The sequence below is a fragment of the Triplophysa dalaica genome, chromosome 4 (assembly GCF_015846415.1).
Source record: "Triplophysa dalaica isolate WHDGS20190420 chromosome 4, ASM1584641v1, whole genome shotgun sequence".
NCBI classification, from domain to species: Eukaryota; Metazoa; Chordata; class Actinopteri; order Cypriniformes; family Nemacheilidae; genus Triplophysa; species Triplophysa dalaica.
In genome coordinates this window covers 15,175,700-15,198,486 of record NC_079545.1, presented here as the reverse complement: position 1 = coordinate 15,198,486, position 22,787 = coordinate 15,175,700, and the positions used below count along the sequence as shown (strand labels likewise).

Here is a 22,787-nt window from a genome sequence, read left to right as displayed (position 1 = left end):
TGTATTATGGTAGACTCGCGTCAAACGCAAAGTGTGCAACCCTGATGAGAACAGCGTCAGGATATCCAAAAAACGCCAATGATGGAATCGCCGTACACGTAGAGTCTAGTTTCTCATGACCACTCACGCGATTTTCAGTGTCACTTCAATGTAATTGACGCTCACCTGTTTGTGCTTCCACAAACGCACCATCGAAGTAATTTCACATCGAGGGGAAAAAAGTAGTCTGCGCGCAAGAGAGGGACCGCTGCTCGCAAATTATGGACGAGGAGAGCATGACCAAAAGCGACGAGCATCTTCTGAGTTTGCAAAAAGCCTTGCAGCAGTGCGAGCTGGTGCAAAACATGATTGACATCAGCATCTCCAGCTTGGAAGGTTTGAGGACCAAATGTGCCACATCCAACGACTTGACACAAAAAGAAATCCGGACGCTGGAGGTAAGCAAGCGTCTGAAATATTGCACCGACCAGCTGCATTTCTACAAATGTCACGAGAGTGCATCCGTGTGCATGCGCCTGCGTGCACGATAAACAATTTTGCATTTCGAAATGTCTGTGATTTGGAAGGTGCACGTTGAGGAATTATAGTGTTGGCTTTATAGGCTGTGGTGAGCGCGCTGCGGTGAGAGGCGCGCGTTTGCGCATTCTGCAGGTGGTGAAGAAGGTGGCTCGTGCGCTCGCGCCGCTAACATGGACACCGAGAAGGGGCCTATTGTTGACATTCATCGATATCCTCATCTTTAACTGAAACCAGTGGGACGTGCGTTTTTAAAAGGCCGTTGTTGTAAATTGCGTTATGTAACGGTCATTTTCATGCGGTGTGATGCCAGTTTGTGTTTTTTGAATGCGGGGGAACCGATGGCCGAAATCTACAGCTACATTATGCAATTTAATGAACTGCAAAAAAGGCATATACACAATTCCTTAAATGCGCAGTTGTTTTGGACAATATTTGATTTTCACTGACCAGGCCCGTTAGGCAGATTATGGGACTGGAACAACTTTGGGGAGAAATGTTTTTGGCCAGTGCTATATCAAACTATAGTAGCTGTATAATGCATTTTAATCACAGCAGATGAGACGTATAAATAGCTCAAATAAAAAATGTGTTTGTCATCTCACTTAAACCATGATTAAATAAGTTATTTTCATTTAAAAGACTGTTTAAAACTGTGTCTTGCCAATGCAAGTTTGCTGAAATGCCATTGAATAACATCAAAATGGATCTATAAATTAATGAAATACAGTTGTTTTGTATAATATTTACCTAAAACTTACTGCAATTAAAGCTAAAGGCTAATTAAATTAAAATCCTTCTCATAGGCTGCAAGGTTTAAATCTGTGACAACATGTGGTGGAAACCAGAAACTGATTCAAGTAGCTACAATGCTATTTAACAGCAAATGGGATTTTTTGTTGTTGTTTATAATTACAAATAAATAAATTAATATTTATTTAAACTATGTTATTTAAAGTAAGTAATTTGAACCATAACATGATTAAAAGCATGTATTTTTGTCAGTGGCTGTAAAGCAGAGTTTGAAACTGTCACATGTTTTAGAGAGAAATTAGAAACAGGTATGAGCAGATGCAGATAATAGCTACATAATTCAATTTAATAACAGGAAATGGGATGTATAAATGAATAAATCTAATCTAAAGTTATTTTGAACAAAGTTTGCTGAATATTTGCTGAAACCATAGTCTCAAAGCTGTAAGGCAGAGTTTAAAGCTGTCACAACGTTTAAGGGGACAACTGTAAAAAATAAACTGTAATAGGCCAATGCAAGTAATCTCATATTGATCAAATACTGATCATATAACCACCCTGGGCTGCGTTTCCCGATAACGATGGATTTTAGGACTTAATAGCGTTTTCTACGAGCCACTTTGCGAACGTTCGTCATCGATCTCACGTGCGTTGACCAAAATATACTTATTGAACACGACTTCACGTAGCAGTTCTTTAAGTGCCACTTACGAGTCGCTATCTGTTCGTCAGGTGCTGAAATGTCACCTTATACAATGGCTCGTGTTTGTTGCACGCGCTTGTTTGCGAAATGCTTTATTTTCACACTTTGTGCATGTGGTAGGTGAATATTTTTTAATGTCGTGTTACATATTTTTGTTTAACGCGTAATACTTTTCTCCGTGTGGATAAAATTATCTACTGTAATCGTGCAATGCATTAAGCATATTCTGGGCAGAATAAAAAGTTAAAATCTGAAGGAAGAAATGCTGTTTATGTTTGTTGACCCACATTTTAATATGCTTTTGGGTGGTGTGGAGGTGGCACTTTCAAGTTAAGTTCATATTAGGGCCTGTAATACATGTATTACCTCACTTACACATAGGTCCAAACAAAATGTTTTTTGTACATATGTGTAACAGAGACAGGGGTGCCACAATGAGGCCACTACAGTATCAGCACCACTGCTCTGAATGTACCGGCAGATGGAGGCGGAAAAAATGAAGTGAGGTGCTGAAGAGGTCAAAAGTTCAGTCTTTAATCTAATACCTGCAACTGGTATTTACAGTGAAAATCCAAAAAAGAAAGAAAAACTAAACAAACAAATAAAAGAAACTGTTCAAAGTTATCTGCAAACATCATTTGGCTATACCAATAAATTGGCCCAAAAACAGAGCAATAACTTCCAACCACTCACTCTACCACACTGAGGCGCCTTCTTAAAAAGGCTAAGCCCCTCCTACTTTGATTAAACCATTTGTTAATTAAAGATAATAAAGAAATCTAAAGAAGACAAAATCAAAATAGATTTAACAGTAACAAAGAGATAAACAATTAGAATAATATAAAAATTGACAACAAAACAACTATTAATTATTAATGTAGAACAACGTTTAACAAAGAATCAAACAGAACTCCAATCTCCCCCTCACACATGACAACAATTAACGGTGTCTACTATTGGCGGGAAAAAGGCATTTAAAATGGTGGCAATTACGGTGACCGGGTTTTGTCCGTTTGGTGAGGTCAAATGTTCCTGTGCGTAAGTATGACAATTTATTATTATGTAAGTGGTTAATTGAAATCAATAAACATATAACATGGTTACCGGTCTTGTTTGAGTTCTTAACAAAACATAAATCAACAAAGAGAAATTAATAACTAAGTAAATGCAAAAAGGGCATGGTGAAGACAAGTACAACGCGTAACAATTCACAATCAGTGACATAATAAGAGTCTACTGCAAAATGTCTAGTCACAGATCCTCACTGTGACAATATGCATTACCAGCACTTTATTAATAATAAGCACAAAGTGTGGTCAGTATGAATATAAACCTTTCATCTGGAGAACCATAAAGGGAAGAGCTAATCGATTCAATTTCTCAGCAAATCAGGCATTCAGTTTCTTTAAGTATTTGCATTCTGCAGTTGTTGGAACACATGATAGGCAGTGTGTGATATGCTTTGTAACAGCCTGAAAAACTTTGATCACTATCTAAATAATTAGAGGATAGTTCACAATAGTCTCAAGGAGGAAATCTTTGCTGCACTTAAGAAAGACAAAGACACTGACAACCACCAAGTAAGCATTTTTACCATTTCTCTTTTTAAGGGGTCATATGGTGCAAATTCTGTACATGTTTTTCTGTGTCTTTGGTGTGTTATAAGTTGCATGTGCATGTATTATACACTTAAATTTAAAAAATGAAAGTCTCGGAACAAGAGAGTCATTCTAAACTAAACATGAATGCTCACCCAGACCTGCCAGAAACGCCTTGTGTAACCACACCCCCACAAATCTACGTCAGTTTATGGTATGATCTAGCTAAGACCGCACAAATGTATACGCAAGTAAGGTGGGCGTACCTGTCAAAACAATTGCTTTGGAACCTGATGCTCCAAATATGGCAAGAAGCGTTACATTTCCATCACATGCTTGTAGTTTTCGACCAATCACTACGCACTGGTTAACAGGCCAATCATAGCAATCCTCGCTTTTCAAAGCGATGAGGTTTGTAAAAAGTCAGTGCATTTCAGAGAGGCGGGGCAAAGAGGAGATACAAACATGTGTAAAATATATATTTTTTAACTTTAAATCATATATACACATTGCATTAGATATAAAACAAATGCTAATATTAATTTTAGCCATGTCATATGACCCATTTAAACATTTTTACTTTGCATAAAATGTGGAGTAACTTTAATCCAATTGCTTTTCCAGCAACTACATGCATCATTTGTTAGAACCAATGGCTCGCCCATACAAAATGTTTTTTATTCAGTCAATTAATTCAGATGTGTTTTTTATATACTGTATACAGTATATATTTGTTTCTGCCCTCATTTAAACAAACAAAAAACTGAGTAATCAAATGAACAATCAAAACCTTATATTATAATCACATTGCACTTGAACAAAGTTAAAGTATTAATGTACCGAATTGTACTGCAGGGAATCTCATAAATATGTCTTCTTACCATGCACTTAGGGCTTTATGATAACTCCAGAGCACTCGTACATCTACAATGATTTTCAAGTGCTACTTAAAGTATGATGCTTTTGGGAAACAGACCGAGTGATACAGTACAGACTGTACGAGTGATATTCAGATCACTTGCACGATCGTTTTTACGATAAATTTAGGCTTACGATGCTTTTGGGAAACGCAGCCCTGGATGATATATAGGTCTTTCACAACTATTCAGATCAACAAAGAGACTCTGTATATAATTGCACGGGGAAACCTGCTCCTGTATTCACCTAGATGAGGCTGGTGCTTGTTGTCACACTTTTACTCCAGTCAATAGTAGGGTAATTTTTCTGTAATAAGTTTTTGTTAATTACAACAGTTAGAGCCCTCATCACAACCTACAACTAACCTATAACCCCAAGATGTACATTAGAACATTTATATAGAGACAAGCGAAATCTTTATTATAGATTATTGTTTGATATTCTTATCTTAGTGTGTGCCACGGTTGTCATTGTGCTCTGTGTTTACCAAACAGCTGTCACAATAATATGATGCTTTTGAAATAAGTTTGGAGGATAATATTTTTGAATAGCACTCTATTTTTTGACATCTGTATCTATTTAAGGATTTTTATAGCTGGACTCAAAATCTCATACTGTAGTTATTCAGATAAACCCCTTCTGACGACTTTCTTGTGTGACTATGAGCTCCATAATTAGTTGCTAAGAATTCAACATCCAACTGCATTTAACTTTGAACCATTTTCGGACTTTTTGCTTCAGGATTCAACATTCTCACGCTGTAAATATTTTGTTTTTATTAAAATAATTGGGCAATTGATTAACTATTATAATTAATTATGTGCTTGATTTGTAGTCTATTCCTTAATATTCCCTGTTCAAAATATTTATGTTTCAACACCCTTAACAATGCTTTAGTTTGCATTGCAAACTAAGTCAATATTTAAGTTGAGTCATTATTTGTACTGCGCTCTTTTCTGCACAATATTTTAAAGCTGCACAGAAAATCATACCGTAAGGTTTTAGCAAAAAGAAATGCCCAGATATGCAAACCTGTCCCAAAGATTGTACTATATATGCCAAATATTTTATAGTCACAAGATCCAAGTCATATTAAACCAAAGTTTATTAAAAAAGCGTTTCAATAAATTAAATGTCACATTATTGAATGTGTTAGAAGGACATGTTTGAATTTTTGGAAATTTGTAGTCTTTGAAAACAATCCAAAATTGAATCCGCGATGTCGGCAGACGATCTGCTGTCTACTTTGCAGAATAAACAGATACAAGTCATCTAAAAGTGGTCCTTTCTAAAGGGGTAATATTAGGGTTAAGAAACCATTGCTTGTCTCTAGCTTATGTAAATGTTAAATTCTGGTGACTGTATTTATAGTGTCTGTACAGTCTATAGTGTTTTACTCTTCTGATGATCATGTGTACTTTTATGCTGGCTCATGAGGATTCTGTCTTGACATTGTTTTGGCTGTGCTTTGAGTGATAGTGTGTGACATAAAAGGTGATCTTGCATGTTAGCAAAGCCTGCAGTGATATGAATTCCTCTGCCAGCTCTGTAGTATCTCTGCACGGTTGGGGGAAATCCACTTTCCATTGGCTGTTGTGTGCAGTCGTCACTGGTGTCAGCATGTCACAATGAAGCACTTTGTTTGTTCGTGTTAATGGAATATAAATTACAAACGTTAGATATTACCAGGGGTTTGACGCTTGTTTACCTGGTGAAGGACGTGCATTATCGTGTAGAGTTTGGACGGCAACAGTCATGTATTAAATGCAATGACATTTTATTACAGTTGCACAGTGCAGTTAATCTCCCAAATACTATATGATAAAACATGTCAAATGCAGGCATTGGCAGGTTACAGCTTTCAAGATATACCAAGGTTTTAAAGAGTCAATGTTTAAAAACCACTCAAATGTTCTGTGATACCGCTTCTAAGATATAAGCTGTATTTACACTAAGTTATGTAATCATATTAGATGTTCACGTTTAATATATATTACAAAAATACATTTTTTGAAAGATTTAAAAAAATAAAAGGCTTTACTTTTACCTGACAAACATGTTCTATATGTTGTTGAAAAGTTGTTGTTTGTATAGGCAGACATTAGAAAATAACAGATTTCAGTGTTGTAATGCAAATACTGTGAAACCATAGTATTCGGTCTAAGGTTATCATAACTTCAAATATTATACTGGCTCAGTCCAATGTTGAATATATAGACCACTTTGAATGATTTAATCATCCCTCGTTTAACGCTGGTCCCGAAGAACTTCATGTTTCACTACACAAACATTTGAACAAAATATTTATTACCAATTTATAATGATAAACAAATATCTTTAAGATTTACTCTCACAGGAGTCTGGAACGATCTCCCTCCTGCCACAAGATTAGCGGATTCTGTAGCTATCTTTAAGAATCGGCTAAAAACGCATTTCTTCTATCTACATCTGATTCATTAGTACTGGTACAGTCTTCTACTTCCTTTCTACTTTCCTAACTCCCGAATTTTTTTATTTTAGCTTCGTATACTGTGATAGACTGACTGAGACCAGTTGTTACTGCACCTATGCATTGTTGTTCTTTTGTTGCACAAATTGCTTCTATTGTTCTCCATTACTTTGTACATCTCTTTGGATAAAAGCGTCTGCTAAATTACGAAATGTAAATGTAAAATGTAACTATATATGTAAGATTGAAAATAATAATAAATAAATATATAACCAAAACCGGAGATGCTTCTGGAGCAGTGTTTACATCTTGCGGAGGCGTCTATAATGAAAAAAACTCTGCCTACAACTAATGTTTTTACATTTATGATGTAAAAAAACAGGTTTCGGTTGTTTTAGAACAATTACTTTACAAAACTAAAAAAACTAAAAAGAGATATAAGGTTAATCTGCATACCTGAAAGCAGCAATTTGTAGGTTTTTGGGTAAAAATAAACAATCTTACCTTACCCAAATTCACAATAGTAAACTCAAAATAATGATTTGTTTCAGTCAGGAGCTTTCAAGTCAAGACAAAATCCAAGTCAAAATTTAGAGACAAGTAATCCTTTATTGGCAGATTTGTGAAATTGACATTTTGTTGGTATGGCTCTGTCCTAAATTCCCTGTCCTTCTCATGAGCTCCATGGAAAGTGAGACAGGGAAGCAGCAGCAGCATCTGGGGTGACTCTACCGGTTTAGCTGGGAGAGCAGCTCAAACCCCCCTAGAACAGAGAGTGCAACAATGACAACAGAGTGCCATTGATTAAAGTAAAACATTTATTAATGGAGGAGCTGGGGAGGTGGTGGGTTGAAAAGCATCATTCAGGAGATGCAGCGAGGCAGGCTTGGCTGAAATGATATTTAAATAGGACGCTCAATTGAGAGAACGTAGCGGATCAGCTGATATGGGGCTGGGTTTGAATTTGTGATCAGCTGGTGACAGCTGATATCCGAGCTTGACCACAAGGCCTGCCGGATAAGAAATGTAACTTTGACAGCCTTTGACCATGTAAAGATATGTGATCCTGTAACTTGAAAAGTATTTTATGTCTCAGATAGAAATGGTGAGAGGGAAAATGAACAGGTTGTGGCTTAAATGTACATTATAATGTTAAATTGTAATTTAGTAATAACTCAATAAATCAAGATTTTGAAGCACCTGCTATCCAAAGAAAATAAGTTTGTTCTGTATGCTATACCTGAGACATCGCCACAATAACCAACACATTATGGCATGCAGAGTGTTTGTAATTCAGTTCTGGGATTTGGGTCAGTCGTGTTTCAGTTCAGCGAGTGAATTGAAAACGTACACGAGTGCATTTGAAAGAACGTCCATCTGCCTTTAATCTTCAGGTGACCCTCAACCCCTGGGACCCACTGACAATGAGCTTTGTTTGCCCAACGTTCAGGATACAGTGTTGCCATGGGAGAGCAACTCGACACAAATGAAACAGACTGAATATGTGCATGTACACTGTTCAGTAAACTGATAATGCTGAAATGATCAAATAACCCATTCTTATCATTGAAAGATTAACACGCATATGGGCTACGTCCTGTTGCTGAATAAGTTCCCTTTTATCAATTGTTTCGCTTGCTTAAGGTATGGAACATCGACCTCATATAACCTTATATAAGTACCTTTATAAGTCCCCATGGAACACAAAAATTTGAATGACTAGCACTTTTAAATAAGTTTGCATTTCTTAACATTAGTTAATGAGATCGTTCACCCCCCAAAAAAATTCTGTCATCATTTATTCACGTGATGTTCAAAACCGGAATATGACTCTTTCTTATCTGTGGAACACAAAAGAAGATATTTTTAGGAATGTCTCAGTGGTTTTGTGTTTGTACTGGAGGGTGATGTTTGGTTACCACAAAGTATCTGTATACAGGTTTACAATGACATGAAGGTGAAGAAATGATGAAAAGAGAACTATTCCTTAGTTAACATTAAGAACTAGAATAACTAAGAATAGACAATACATCAAAGGAATGTATTTATCTTAGTTAATGGTAATTTAAATATATATTTAAAATAAATCATCTGTTGAAGTTAGCTGCTGGACAATGAACATGGACAGCAATAAAATATACCATTTTATTGGAATTAGACATTGAATTTTAGAGATGAATAAAAGCTGAAAGAAGATATTACTCATTGTTATATAGGGCTGCACAAATAATCGAAAAAACTAATGGAGATTACCATTACGGGTTAAACAATTACATAATCGCCAAGGCCTTAATTACAGATGTCAATATGCCTTCATTTCTGTGTGTGTGTTTGGGCCCCGAGTACAGTGTGGCGAAACAGAGACCTTAAAATTTAGTGCCCTACGTTTTTTAACCAACAACATAACTACCCGTAATTTTTTGTTGTTGTAGATGTTTATAGAAAGAATATTACATTCTTCACAGAACTTTATAAAACATTTCAAAGCTTCAATACAAAAAAATATTCAAAAATAATAATCGTTATTACAATATCGGGGTGAATAATTGACAATTATGGTTTTGTCATAATTGTGCAGCCCTACTCATTGTTAACGCCAGCTTATGGTAATGAAAGAGATTTATTGTAAAATTTTAACATTGCTAGGGTATTTTGAGTGGTTGCTAGGGTATAGCTGGGTGGTTGCTAGATTGGTTGCTAACTGGTTGGTTTTTTTCCCAGATCAAAGGAGTTTGATGTTTAGGTCTCTAGTTTTACATTGAAGGACCTCAGCCATATCCACAGAATTACTTTGGTCAATTATATTATTTGTTTAATTCCCTAACTTCTAGAAACGGTGATCCTGGCCTAGCAAATGCCACTAATGCATACAAAAATGTTTAATTTATTAAGTGTTACATTTATATCAGTTCTTATACGGTTTATCAGTGGTCTCTGCACAAACAACTCAATCACATCATTGTCTTGGAACATATTCACGTTTTCAACATGCCGAGAACCAGTTCAAAGAGATCATAAAATATTTAACAACATGAAAGACAGATATGAATGCATTGCATATACTGTAAGTTTACTTATGACTGTCCAGTAAACACTTTCACATGTTTTACCTGATGAAAACAGTTACTTTTTATACTGGCTATGAGGTTTACTTGTGTAATCATATGCAGTTTGAAGAGAATTGTCAAATTTTACATTTAATGACTTCAGTTTTGGAACTGTAGTATTCTGTAGCACAACTTTCTTTCTTTCTTCGTTCTTTCAGGGTAAGCTGGTGAAGTATTTTAGTCGGCAGCTCTCTTACAAGCGTAAAGTGCCCTTACAGGAGCGGAATGTTGAGCTGGACGGATTCCCTCGACTGGGACACTGGTTTCGCATTGTTAACATCAGGAAAGAGGTTATTGAGGTATGAAATGATCTTGTGGTGTGTGTGTGTGTGTGTGTAAGCAGACACTTATATTTTCTTTTAAAAGTTAAAGTAGTTCAAAAGAAATTTCATTGTTAAAATAAGAATTGATTTCACAAAAGAGACCTTAACATGTCACAAACTGAGCTCAGATTTGACGAATCTTCTATCAAAACATCGTATTATTGCAGATTTCAATAAGAACTTGAATTTACCCAAATCCAAATGATTTGTCTTCTATAATTGACGTTCATTATATAACTCCACACTCCTTATATTTCTCATTTCTAATAATCATTTTTAGGACAAGCGTCTGAGACAGTTTAATGAGCTTCCAATATTGTCTCTATTGGCATCTCATGACATCAGGGCCAATGTCCCTGAAATTCACTGTAAGTCACTTTAGTTGAGATTATAGCACATCATTTATTGTGTGTTTTTTCCAGGAAATCGGGCCAGGGGAGCTGAAGCTGGAGGCTCTGTTGGACATTTCTGATGAGCAGGTGTCTGAGGCGCTACAGAAGTTCGGAGCGAGCGATGATGAGTGTGCGCGCCTCAACGCCTCACTCACATGTCTACGATCTGCTCACAAATCAGGTGAGTTCACAGGGTGGAACCAAAGTGCTTCTGAAAAATTCAACAAGTTGCAGAAGTTCTTATACAGAATTACAGAATTCTCTTGTCATAGTAAATCATTCATTCTGAAACAAATAACAAATTATCTTTTTTGTGCATCTCGTGACTAGTTGTGACTATGCGTTCTTCATCACAAGACGTACGAGAACCAATGAGATGTGAAATTATTAACGTGTTGCCTTATTTGAATTTATAACTCGGATCTGTTAGTTTACATTAGTTTTGCTAAATAAGCATATAATATAGTATTAATAATTTTTTCTTTACATAATTTTGCTCCAGAAGGCATTTTTTAACTGACTGCAGTTGTTTGAATTACTTTTATGGTGGATGTATGTGCTTTTTGGAGTTCTGTATAAGACAAAATGATGTCATTTTAATATAGAAATATGTGACCCTGGACAACAAAACCAGTCTTATGGGTCAATTCTTCGAAATTTAGATTTGTACAAAATTTGAAAGCTGAGTAAATAAGCTTTCTATTGATGTATGAGTTGTTAGAATAGGACAATATCTGGGTCAGATGCAACCGTTTAAAATTCAGGAATCTGAGAGTGCAAAAATCCCAATTTTTTGAAAATTGCCTTGAAAGTTGTTAATCAGAGGCACTGTGACATCCACTCACAAAAATAGAGATTTATATATTTAAGGTAGGAAATTTGCTAAATATATTCATGGAACATGATGGCACGGTGGCTTAGTGGTTAGCACGTTCGCCTCACACCTCCAGGGTTGGGGGTTCGATTCCCTCTTCCGACTTGTGTGTGTGGAGTTTGCATGTTCTCCCCGTGCCTCGGGGGTTTCCTCCGGGTACTCCGGTTTCCTCCCCTGGTCCAAAGACATGCATGGTAGGTTGATTGGCATCTCTGGAAAAATTGTCTGTAGGGTGTGAGTGCGTGAGTGAATGAGTGAGTGTGTGTGCCCTGCGATGGGTTGGCACTCCATCCAGGGTGTATCCTGCCTTGATGCCCGATGACTCCTGAGATAGGCGCAGGCTCCCCGTGACCCGAGGTAGTTCGGATAAGCGGTAGAAAATGGAATGGAATGGAATGGAATTTTGACCCATAAAATGCATCTTTTCTTTACTAAAAATGTTCCCGTGCTACTTAAGACTGGTTTTGTCATCCAGGGTCACATATTTGAAGAGTTTGGATCCAAAATGAGAGAGCTCCGTTTTTAAAATATTTAAATGAAGTCCCATGCATCTGAGATGAAATGAGGTTGAGTAAAATATGTTCATTTATACCTTTATTAAACAAACTTGTAGTACCAGATATTTTCCAGCAGAGGTCATCATAACCCTAAGCTTGATTTTATTTTCACCACTCCTATTTAGTGTTAGACTGCATTTAAAAAAGTAGTGCAAATAGTATGCATGATTAACATTTCAAATTGTAGAATTCAAAATTGTTGTCACATGACCTCACTGTGATAGTCACGTGACTTCTCCCGTTCATTTTGGCACATCCAGTTAAATTATGCATTCTGAAAGTCTGGATACTGCGCACAGTATGCATACTATGTACACCTTAAAAAAACATTTTTTAATAAGCACACACACCTGTGACTGCACATCATTGGAATAGTATATGTTAATTAGATTTTTCGTTTGGCAATGAAAGGCTGTCAGAACAGCCACATTAGTGTTATACTACATATTTTACACATATTTTATGGCTTAATTGAACCTACAAATATTGCTCTCACTTTTTGCCCTCTACTCTGCATTAGTATGTGTAAGAATAGTTTTTTATTGCTTTATTTTCATTGTTATTGGTTTATTAATACTGTAAGGTTAAGGTTTTTATGGTACTTCTAATATATATATAGCAAGCTTTGGCTTGATGCGTCAATTTAAAGCAAGTCTGAAAATGGTGACAATGTTCAGGTGTGGATTTGGTATTCTGGTGAACCCTGAGGCTTAATTTTTTATTTTTTGGCTTATCTAAAATTCCTGTGATTTCACAGCTGTGTGTATATACAACAAATTTGCTTTTCATTTCTTTAGTTTGGCCACTAGGGGACACTGTGGCAACACAATGTGAAATGCAGCACAGTTTGATAACAATGTTAGGTAACATCATGGTTTTATAAAGCTCTTTTCAGCATTCTTTGTTGTCTAGGTTATCGGCAGATGACTGCGTCTTCTTGTACCTGAGAGAGTAATTGAATGATGTTGACTACCATTGTAACGTCAATATGTTATTATAGTTATTCCAAATCTATGTTCATTTCATTACTAAAAGAAAAAAATATTTGAAAGAATGTTTATAACCAAATTGGTCTGTTTTTTTCTGTAGTAGGCTACAGAAAAATCGTCCATGGATGTCAATAGTGCCCCAGAACTGTTAATTTTCCCACATTCTTGAATATTTCTCCTTTTGACTTTCCATTTTGTTATTGAGGGAGTGAAATATCCATTAAAGTTTACTTCACAGTCTGAAATCTGATGAGAAGCTGAAATGCAGGATGATGTGAAAAAAATCATTGATCCTTATTGGCATAAGTAAGAAATACTTCTGTTATATAAATTAGAATTTTGATAATGTTTTGGAACCTTAAAGTTTATATATTTATACCAAAAGCCAAAGCTTCTACTTTGAATTCATATGGACCTTATGGCCAGTGTGGTGCGTGTTCAACTTTGTTAAAAAAAATTAAGTGTAAATGCAGAATGGCTGGTGTACTACCCACAATTCATAAGAATTGTGACCAAAAAGAAAAAAAAATCTATATTCAAATAATTTCTGAAATGGCTTTGGCAAATGTTTATGAAAAAGTGTTGCTAAAAAAAATAAACAATCATTTTTGGGATCTCACTTAAAAAAAATTGCCATAAGAATTTTGTATTCATGTGATCTTTAGTGCTGAAAATATTCTTTCGTAGACGGGTTACTTTAGATATCTTGTTTGATTTAAGTTTTTTAAAGAATTTTACAAAAATGTGTCATAGCACATGAATCTTTACAATCACATGGGATTATCACTAAATTGTTATAGATAGAAGGGAAACCACATGTGAAATTTTTTTTTTTGCAACTGTCATGATGTATTCGACCAACAGGTGGCAGCAAAGCCCTATCTGCCCTTCTTGTTTGATATTATTAACCTCATACACAAAACAAAGAGGATTAAATCCTGCCATATTGTTCAGCAGGTAAATTATATCACTCACACTTATCACTAGCCGTGAGTTTTTCAATCGTCATACTTTTCTTAAATGAAACTTCTGTTTCATTCATTTCCACTGGTCTTGTGTTCCAGTTGTGCAAACATTTTGGCTCCCATTGAAGTGATAAATCACAATGCAGTTTGTACTCTCTCATTCAACCTCTCTTTACTCCATTGGCTCTATAGTTAATTTAGATAGCATTCAGCGTGTTCCCGGAGTGCCTGGATTTTACTCAGAACTGAATCCCCCGCCGCGAAACTGTTCAGTAAAGTGTAGAGTGAGATCAGAGCGGATTGCTTTGTTTAAATAATGGCTTAAAGATGCTTGAAGCTCGCTGAGGGCGCAGCACGGGCTCATTCAATGTCCAACAGAGATGATTCACAGAGAGGGAATTCCAGTCGGGGGAATGAGGGTTATCATTTAGAAATCACACCTCTCTTTATCTTGATTTCTATCTCTTTTCTCTGCATGTTTTTTGTGTGTCCAATATCTGGTTCATTTAAAACCATCTCTCACTCTCTCTCTCTCTCTCTCTCTCTCTCCCCCCTCTCACACACACACACACACGCTTGTTTTGAAGCTACTAATGGAAACTTGAAAGTGCTTAAATGAAGGTGTAAAGGGGGATGTTTAGTCTTTGGGGGGATACTAAAGTAAATCTCACATTTTAATTGTTTGTCAGTATGACACCTCACACTCCAGAGCAAAAAATTATCTCCAGAGCAAAGAAAATAATCAAATGAAACTGAGCCGCTTGTGGACGGAGCAAACTTACATATTTATTTATTATCTGTTGTGACTGTGCATTCACACTCTTCTGAGCTGTCGTGTTACTAAAGATTTGAGATTTGAAGCTTTAAATATTCAGTCCTCTCAAAGCTTATTTTCTAAACGATTAAAGCCCAAAATCATTTGGACACTCTAAGCTTCACTTACAGTATGAATGTCAGGGCATTACTTGAAATAAACCAAGTGGCTTTATTTTTTAAGAATAACAGGACAAGCAAACTTTCAAAGCAAAACATCACAAAAAGTCATTTATAGGAAAGTTTTAAATGATACATCTATTATGGTTGCATGTATTTTTAATGGTATTATAGCTCAATTAACAGTATTGAAATCCATGAAATATCTTTCATATCGGTTTAAACCCTATATGATTAGTACTGGAGTTTTATTCATTCAAATTTTTACATTTGAGGCATTTACAATGATCAAATCTATGCCCAATCTATAAATCAGGGTAGAATAAAGTCTGGTATGTTGATTTATAATCATTTCCCAAGACCAATTGACTCAAAAGCTCAATATTTTTCATATTTATTTTTTATTTATTATTATGCTATTATTTGTTTGATACCTATTTTATAAATGTGAGCTGGTGTATCAGTAAACCACGCATTTAAAACACATTTATTGGACAAATGTTTTGCTTCTGTATGTACCTCCCTACTTAAATTGACTTGTGTCTTTATGTATTTTGCAGTTCAGATCTCTTTGCCAAATTACTTTTTACAATCTTTTTTTTGGCAGTTCACATTTTATAACTGTACCATCTCAGCTTATGCTAGTTATACAATCGAGTGCTCATGTAGAATAGGTGCTTGGTGTCGCACAAATCTATCGACAGTACTGCAGTTCCTATTTTATACAGAATTGGTTTAAAAGAAGACCTTGCGGAGATATTTATTCACTTTTGCTATCCGTTTACATTGTAATGGGAGATATTAGTTTGTAGTTTTTTGAGGGATTCCCCAATGTACATTCTGATATTTATCAAGTTTAACTTAAAGTAATTGAAGCAGTTATTTAATGTAGTCTAATATTAAAGGGACAGTGTAACAAATCTCCATAAAAGGGAAGGAAGGAGGCGGTAACCGGAAGACATTTTAAACATTTAATAAATTAATATAACAGCCGGCGGCCCCTCACGGACGACCGCCGGTGAACAAAACATGAACATAAATATAAATACAAACATAACATAAGTTCGGGCCCGGTCCTCTCTCTTCGACGGTCCGGTCGCTCGTTCCTTTTATATGCTCCCATCTCCTACGAGATTCGAGCCCGGTGTGCTCACAGCTAGCGCTAATTCACAATTACTCACCGGACTCGAACCACGGTCTCGCCCCGCCTACTCTACTACATACCCCCATCACACCTCACAGGCCGGGGGGTACCCCCGCGACTGTTCAAGCTCCCTCCCCCTCCTTCGGGGGGGGTGGGGGGTATGCAGCGACGAGACGAGACAACGGAGACGGGAGCCCTCGGAGCGACCGGAAAGAGAGAGGGGAGAGAGGAAAAAAAAATTAAAGTCCGGTTCCCCGACATGCGGCCGCTCGTTCCTCAACCAGCCGGAGTACTCTCCTTCGCGGTGCCTTGCGGTGGCCCTGGGGCTTCGGTGGACAGCTCGACCGTCCGCCCCCTGGCGGCCGGCGGTGGCTCCTCCTTTATCTGGGAGTCGGGGCGGGTTCCCCGTCCCCTGCTCCTCCCCCTTGGGCGGACGGACGCAGGCTCCGGCCTCTGGCAGGCGGTGGCCGCACTCGGCACTTCCGCCCCCTGCTCCTCCCCCTCGGGGGACGGACGCAGGCTCCGGCCTCTGGCGGACGGCGCCAACCCCCCCGCTCCCGCTTGGACGACAGCCACCCCACCTCGACCCAGGGGCGCGGCAGCAAAGATCGCCGTTCCACTGTGCACTTCCGTTTCCCCAGAGCCACCGCTTCGGGCAGCCACTGGCGGACGCCCTTCGTCCGCCAGGACTCTCCGACAGCATGTCTCTCCTTCCTCCCGGGTTTCGGCACCAATGTAACAAATCTCCATAAAAGGGAAGGAAGGAGGCGGGAACCGGAAGACATTTTAAACATTTAATAAATTAATATAACAGCCTGTGGCCCCTCACGGACGACAGCCGGCGGCCCCTCACGGACGACCGCCGGCGAACAAAACATGAACATAAATATAAATACAAACATAACATAAGTTCGGGCCCGGTCCTCTCTCTTCGACGGTCCGGTCGCTCGTTCCTTTTATATGCTCCCATCTCCTACGTGATTCGAGCCCGGTGTGCGCACAGCTGGCGCTAATTCACAATTACTCACCGGACTCGAACCACGGTCTCGCCCCGCCTACTCTACTACAGACAGTTTACCCAAAAATGAATTCTGTCATCATTTACTCAGCCTTATGTTGTTTTAAACCTATATACATTTTATTGGTACACTAAACACAAAAGAAGATATTTGGAAGAATGTTTGTGACCAAACAACTGTTTGGTTTCCTGTGTTATTCTAAAAGTTCTGTTTTGTGTTCAACAGAGCAAAAAAATATAAACAGGTTTGAAAGAACATGAGGGTGACTAAATGATGACAGTGGTTTTCATTTTTGGGTTAATTGTTCCTTTGGACCGACCAATCACAACAGCCTGAGAAGCGGAAGGTGGCTGATATGGTATGGGTAAGACATCTTCACACCCGCTCTAGGCAGGGAACCAATCACGACAGACCTGGTCTGCTTTACCAATCAGAGCATTTCGGAAGGAGGGCCTTTATGTTTACCAGAAGAAATGCTGGCGTTTTGTGAAAAGAGAGAAAGTGAACAATAGAATATATGAAATATAAGGTGTTTTTTTTAAATTAGAAACATGAACATCCATTGTTAAACACCCAAAAAACATAATCAAAGCCCTCAAAAACAGCAAAAGAATGCCCCCTTAAATTCCTCCTGATTCTTATTGGTTTTTAATAGGAATGAGTGTATTCACTGGCTAAACAAAGCCGCACCTGCCAACAGCTTGACATATGAATCATTTTTCAAATGAGATTTTACAAATATTTTCCAAACGACACAATTTCCTAAAACAAACATGTCAAACTGTTTAATAATTTGCCCAAACCTTGGCATTTTAATTTCTCACAAATTGGCTTCCAGGTTCAATTTAGACTATTCAAACAGAAAATTAGAAATTAAAAGTAATATTATTTTAGCCATAGTTTAAGGGCGAGTAAAAATGAAGTAGGAATCAGACTCTTGATATGAAGACTAACATTTGCTTAGTTTATGACCTAGCCCTCTCGGTTGATTTGAGAGATTTACCAAGTCATTTCAAAATATCTCATGAGCGTCTTTGCTGTATCTCTCTGTGTGTCCCTTTCTGTCCGTCTCTCTTTTGTTATCTGCCGAGAGCTCATATAATTAGCAGCGTCTTGACTCTGAAGTCACAGTCCTTGTGTCATGAAGCCGGATTTCTGTATTATTAGAGCAAAACCTCATTAATATTATTAGTGGTATAATGTACGGGTCATTCCTCTTGACGCCCGTGTTGAGTTGTTTTCTGATAATAATGACAGTATTGTGTGCTGGTGATAATAGTGTTCGGATAGATGTACACATGCAGCCCTTTGTTGCGGTTGTGTAAGACGCTGTTGCCAGGCGATAACTGCGGGTACAAATGCATTGTTTGAGAAAGGATGTGTTTACATGTTTTATTAGGATTCGCTGAATCATTATCGAGTGTCTTTCGCTCTTATTTTCATTCTCTGGTTTGGACATTATATCATTAGAGGTGTTTGCTGGGACGAGCATCATTATTGCATGGACTTTGAACAAGTTCTGTCCTATTTACTCATCTATGCTAGATGCAAAGTTTCATTTGACGCAAACTTTTATTGCAAAACTGTGGTCTCATAAGATAGATATTGAGAGTTCTTCCCATGTGTTTATTAGAGAAAAGCGATGCTTCTCTGTTGTGCATGTGGGAGGTTTATATGCAACTCAAAATGCAGGCGAAAGTCATCTGGAGGAATATTTGTGACAGGAGAATGCGCCTCTTCAGGTGAAAATGAAAAATCTATGACATCCGCTGTTAGCTTTTCAATAAGATTCATCGTTTCGGGAGAGGAAACACAGGAATTACTTACAGCCGTAGCAAAGCCACTATATATATTACACAACAGACAGATTCATTCGCACCTTTCTCCAGCAGGACGAAAATCGAAATCGAAAATTGATGATAGACAAGACCCCCATGAGGTGATGATGAAGATGTTTAGAACAATACACACAACAACCTTTTAAAAAACATTGCTTTCCTTTTTTTCCTTGTTTTAGCAGTGATAGAAACAATTTGTCCCACCATGTCTGTCTGTCTCTCTGTGTATTTGTCTTTCTGTCTATCTGTATGTGTATCTGTCTATCTGTCTGTGTAGCTGTCTATCTATCTGCTCGTGGATATACATTTTGGTGGGGGAGATTCTGGATAATTTCCTAGGATATATCAAATTAATTGCTTGAAGTCTAAGTTTAACATTCAAACACTTTGGGCGTTTTCTAGGGTCTTTGCGAAATTCAGCCTTATCGGGGTGCTGGAATGTTGATTGGCAGGTTCTACCCTCACATGTTAAAAGAAATCTTATAATACACATAATATGTTTATTTTTGTTCTCTGAACTGTTCTCTGTTTTGTCTGTCTGTCTGTCTTTGTGTCTGTCTGTCTATCTATCTTTCCTTCATCCTTCTATATTTCTATCTTTTATCTGTTTGTCTGTCTGTGTATCTGTTTATCTGTCTGTCTGTCTATCTGTTTCGTCTGTCTTTCTGTCTTATCTGTTTGTCGGTATGTCTGTCTCATGGACGTCCGGTGTAGACTCAGTGTCTGTCTGTCTGTGTGTCTATCTATCTATCTATCTATCTATCTATCTATCTATCTATCTATCTATCTATCTATCTATCTATCTATCTATCTATCTATCTATCTATCTATCTATCTATCTATCTATCTATCTATCTATCTATCTATCTATCTATCTATCTATCTATCTATCTATCTGTCTGTCAGTGTATATGTTTATCTGTCTGTCTGTCTATCTATCTTTCTATCATCTTTCTATATTTGCGTGTCTGGCCATCTGTATATTTGTCTGTCTATCTCTCTTTGTCTTTTACTGTCTGTCTGTCTGTATGTGTATGTATCTGTCTATATGTTTATCTGTCTGTCTATTTTTCTGTCTATATGTCTGTCTTTGTATCTGTTTGTCTGTCTGTCTTTGTGTCTGTCATCTTTCTGTGTTTTCATGTCTGTCTGTCTGTCTTTGTATATGTCTGTCTGTCTGTCAGTCTGTCTATCATATTTCTATGTCTGTGTGTCTGTCTTTCTGTCTTGCCTGTCTGCCTGTGATGTTTGGTTCCATCCATCCATCCAGCTGTAGTTTAGTTTTTGTCTGGTGCTATGCAAAACATTCAGATTATCAAATAACTGAATAAGTTTTCGATGTTTGATGTAAGCAACTTGACATCGCAGGCATTGGCACATCTTGGGTCAAGCAGGTCACACAGCATCCGTGTTTGCTACTTTCAAACTTTGAGTAGCTTGTTTGTTTTCTCGGCTATAATTAAAATGCTCATTTGAGCACCTCCAATGCCCTGTGAGAACCATGAGAAGTGTCCTTCAGCCATGCCCAGTGGTCCTGTCCTTAAGAGTGCCAAACACTTATCAAACCATACTGATCAAAGAGTGTGAATGTGTCCACTAGAGTGTCCTTGTATGTGTAGTAAAAGGCTCTTGGCCTCAATTGTGAGTAGTGCAGTGTGCTCACAGCATCGTGGGTCATGGTAAAAACCACTGGAGCCCTGTGTTATTTGTTTGTTGGTTATGTAGGTAAAATGAATTTTAGTATTAACGGTCCATAAAAAAAGTATTGTTTAGAATGTTTCAGGTAAACCTGTCATCTTTTTGTTTGTGAGGTTGCTTTGAATCTCATGCATCTTTCCTGACATAATGAGATGTGTTGCTCATACGTGTTTCATGTGTTTGAACTGGTGATATTTCCAATCTTATTTCTATCCATAAGAAAAATCACAATTGAGATCTCTTTAATATCTTAATTATTTCTTCTAGACATCAAAGAGATTCAAAGGAGGGCAAATTAAAACTTTTGCATAAACCTTCTGAGGCTCATATTCCTCCTGAAAAAAAAGAGTAAAATCTCACAAATGTCTCCATTTGTGCGCCTATCTCAGGAGTCATCGGGCATCAAGGCAGGATACACCCTGGATTGAGTGATATCGAAACATTTCTCATCAAATTTTCTCAAATCCAGATTATTTTACCTCTTCAATCTACATTCATTTTACATTTCCATATAATCTTCATGATGACATTTTTATTCTGATCATAATAAAGTGTAGTATTACATTTACTGAAAGTAAAATATTGAACTACAGTGACCAGTTGAAAAAGAAATGAAAAAATAGTTCAGCAGTACATTTTACTGCGTGGGTTTCAGTTAATTTTCCCGTCATCTTTCTCTAAATAAAGACGCCATCAATCATCTGTCAACAGCGTACCTTAGGACATTTTCTACAGCTTAATGACTGAAACTTCTCAGTATTTTACTGCAAAGACATTGAGGAATTTAATGCTGATGAACTCCACAGATATGAATTTAGTCATGTTTTGCTGGACAAGTGTTTTTCTTTTTGTTATGCAAAGTATAACTTCAATGCAGAAAAGCAAGCGTGTGTATGTGCGAGAGGGAAGGTAAAAAAGAAAGACAAACGGGGAATATGAATGTGGGAACATGATGGAGTTTAGTGAAGTCTACATCCCCTCTGGAACAAAAGGTGGATCACTAATAGATAAAGTTCACCCAGGGCTTTGTTTTCGTGAGTTTTTAATTTTCACATCTACAGCAGATTAAAGGTGTGGGTGACTCTATTATAAAGAGGGTTAGCTCAGAAATTACAGCTTCAAATGAATAAAACGACCATTTGCATAAATTGTTTCAAAATCTTTGTCTGTTTATAATAAAATGGAGTCCAGAGATAAGGGGCGAGGACAAATATTATACAGTTAACATCGGAGAAATAAATGAAATAATATTCTCATAGAGATATTATATTAAAAGAGATTGGATCTTTGGAAGTATAAAACGCTTGTATTAACTTTTTGCTTGTTAATTTTGTTTGTGAAAGAATATGCGAGGTTAAGTTGATGCTACCAAATCGATAACATTTGACCATCTTTTATATTTTAGGTAAATCTACTAAGTGTGCTTTTGTTGTTGAATAAAAAGTAACAATTCTGTATGTTTTTTTTTCAAGAACAACTGGAGGATGATAAGCTGCAAAGTAACGGAGGTGAGACGTTATGTTTTTTTTTCAGTCTGTGTTTTCATTACTGTTGTATATGTTATCAGTCTGCTTTAGTGATCATTACATTGAGACATTTCAGACTCATGTTAGTCTCAATCTCATCTCTCTCTGTGTGTTTGTCATGATAGATGCAGTCTGAGTCTCTTCACTGTTGACATCCTTCATCTGCTACAGTACTTGGTACTTGGCTCTTTTCTCATCTCACCTAGTCTCTTCTGTTCTTCCTCTTGGGTCTCACTTTGTCTCACCTCTCCTCCTCATGTCTCTTAACTCTTTTGTTTTAACTTCTGTTTTCCTCATCCTCTTTTCTGTTCTTGTCTCATTCCTTCTCTTCATCTCTTTTTTTGTTGTTGTTATGTCTCTTTTCTTTTTGTGTTATCTCCTTTGTGTCTCTTGTTTTCTTTCCTTTCGTCTCTTTTTTATTATCTCTTTTCGTCTCTTATTCTATTTTAGTCTCTCTTCTTTTCCCTTTTCAGTCTCTTCTCATC

The 22,787-nt window shown here is 37.2% G+C and overlaps 1 protein-coding gene across 1 annotated transcript in view; it reads left to right on the top strand.

Annotated features, from left to right (window-relative positions):
* The first annotated feature begins 166 nt into the window (after positions 1-166).
* Positions 167-22,787, top strand: part of ksr2 (kinase suppressor of ras 2) — a 75,286-nt gene continuing 52,665 nt past the window's right edge. Inside the window, exons 1-4 of the mRNA XM_056745396.1 lie at positions 167-437; positions 10,203-10,343; positions 10,790-10,940; positions 22,249-22,284. Of these exons, the coding sequence (XP_056601374.1) occupies positions 261-437; positions 10,203-10,343; positions 10,790-10,940; positions 22,249-22,284 (505 nt within the window). The 5' untranslated portion in view covers positions 167-260. The remainder of the gene's footprint in view (positions 438-10,202; positions 10,344-10,789; positions 10,941-22,248; positions 22,285-22,787) is intronic.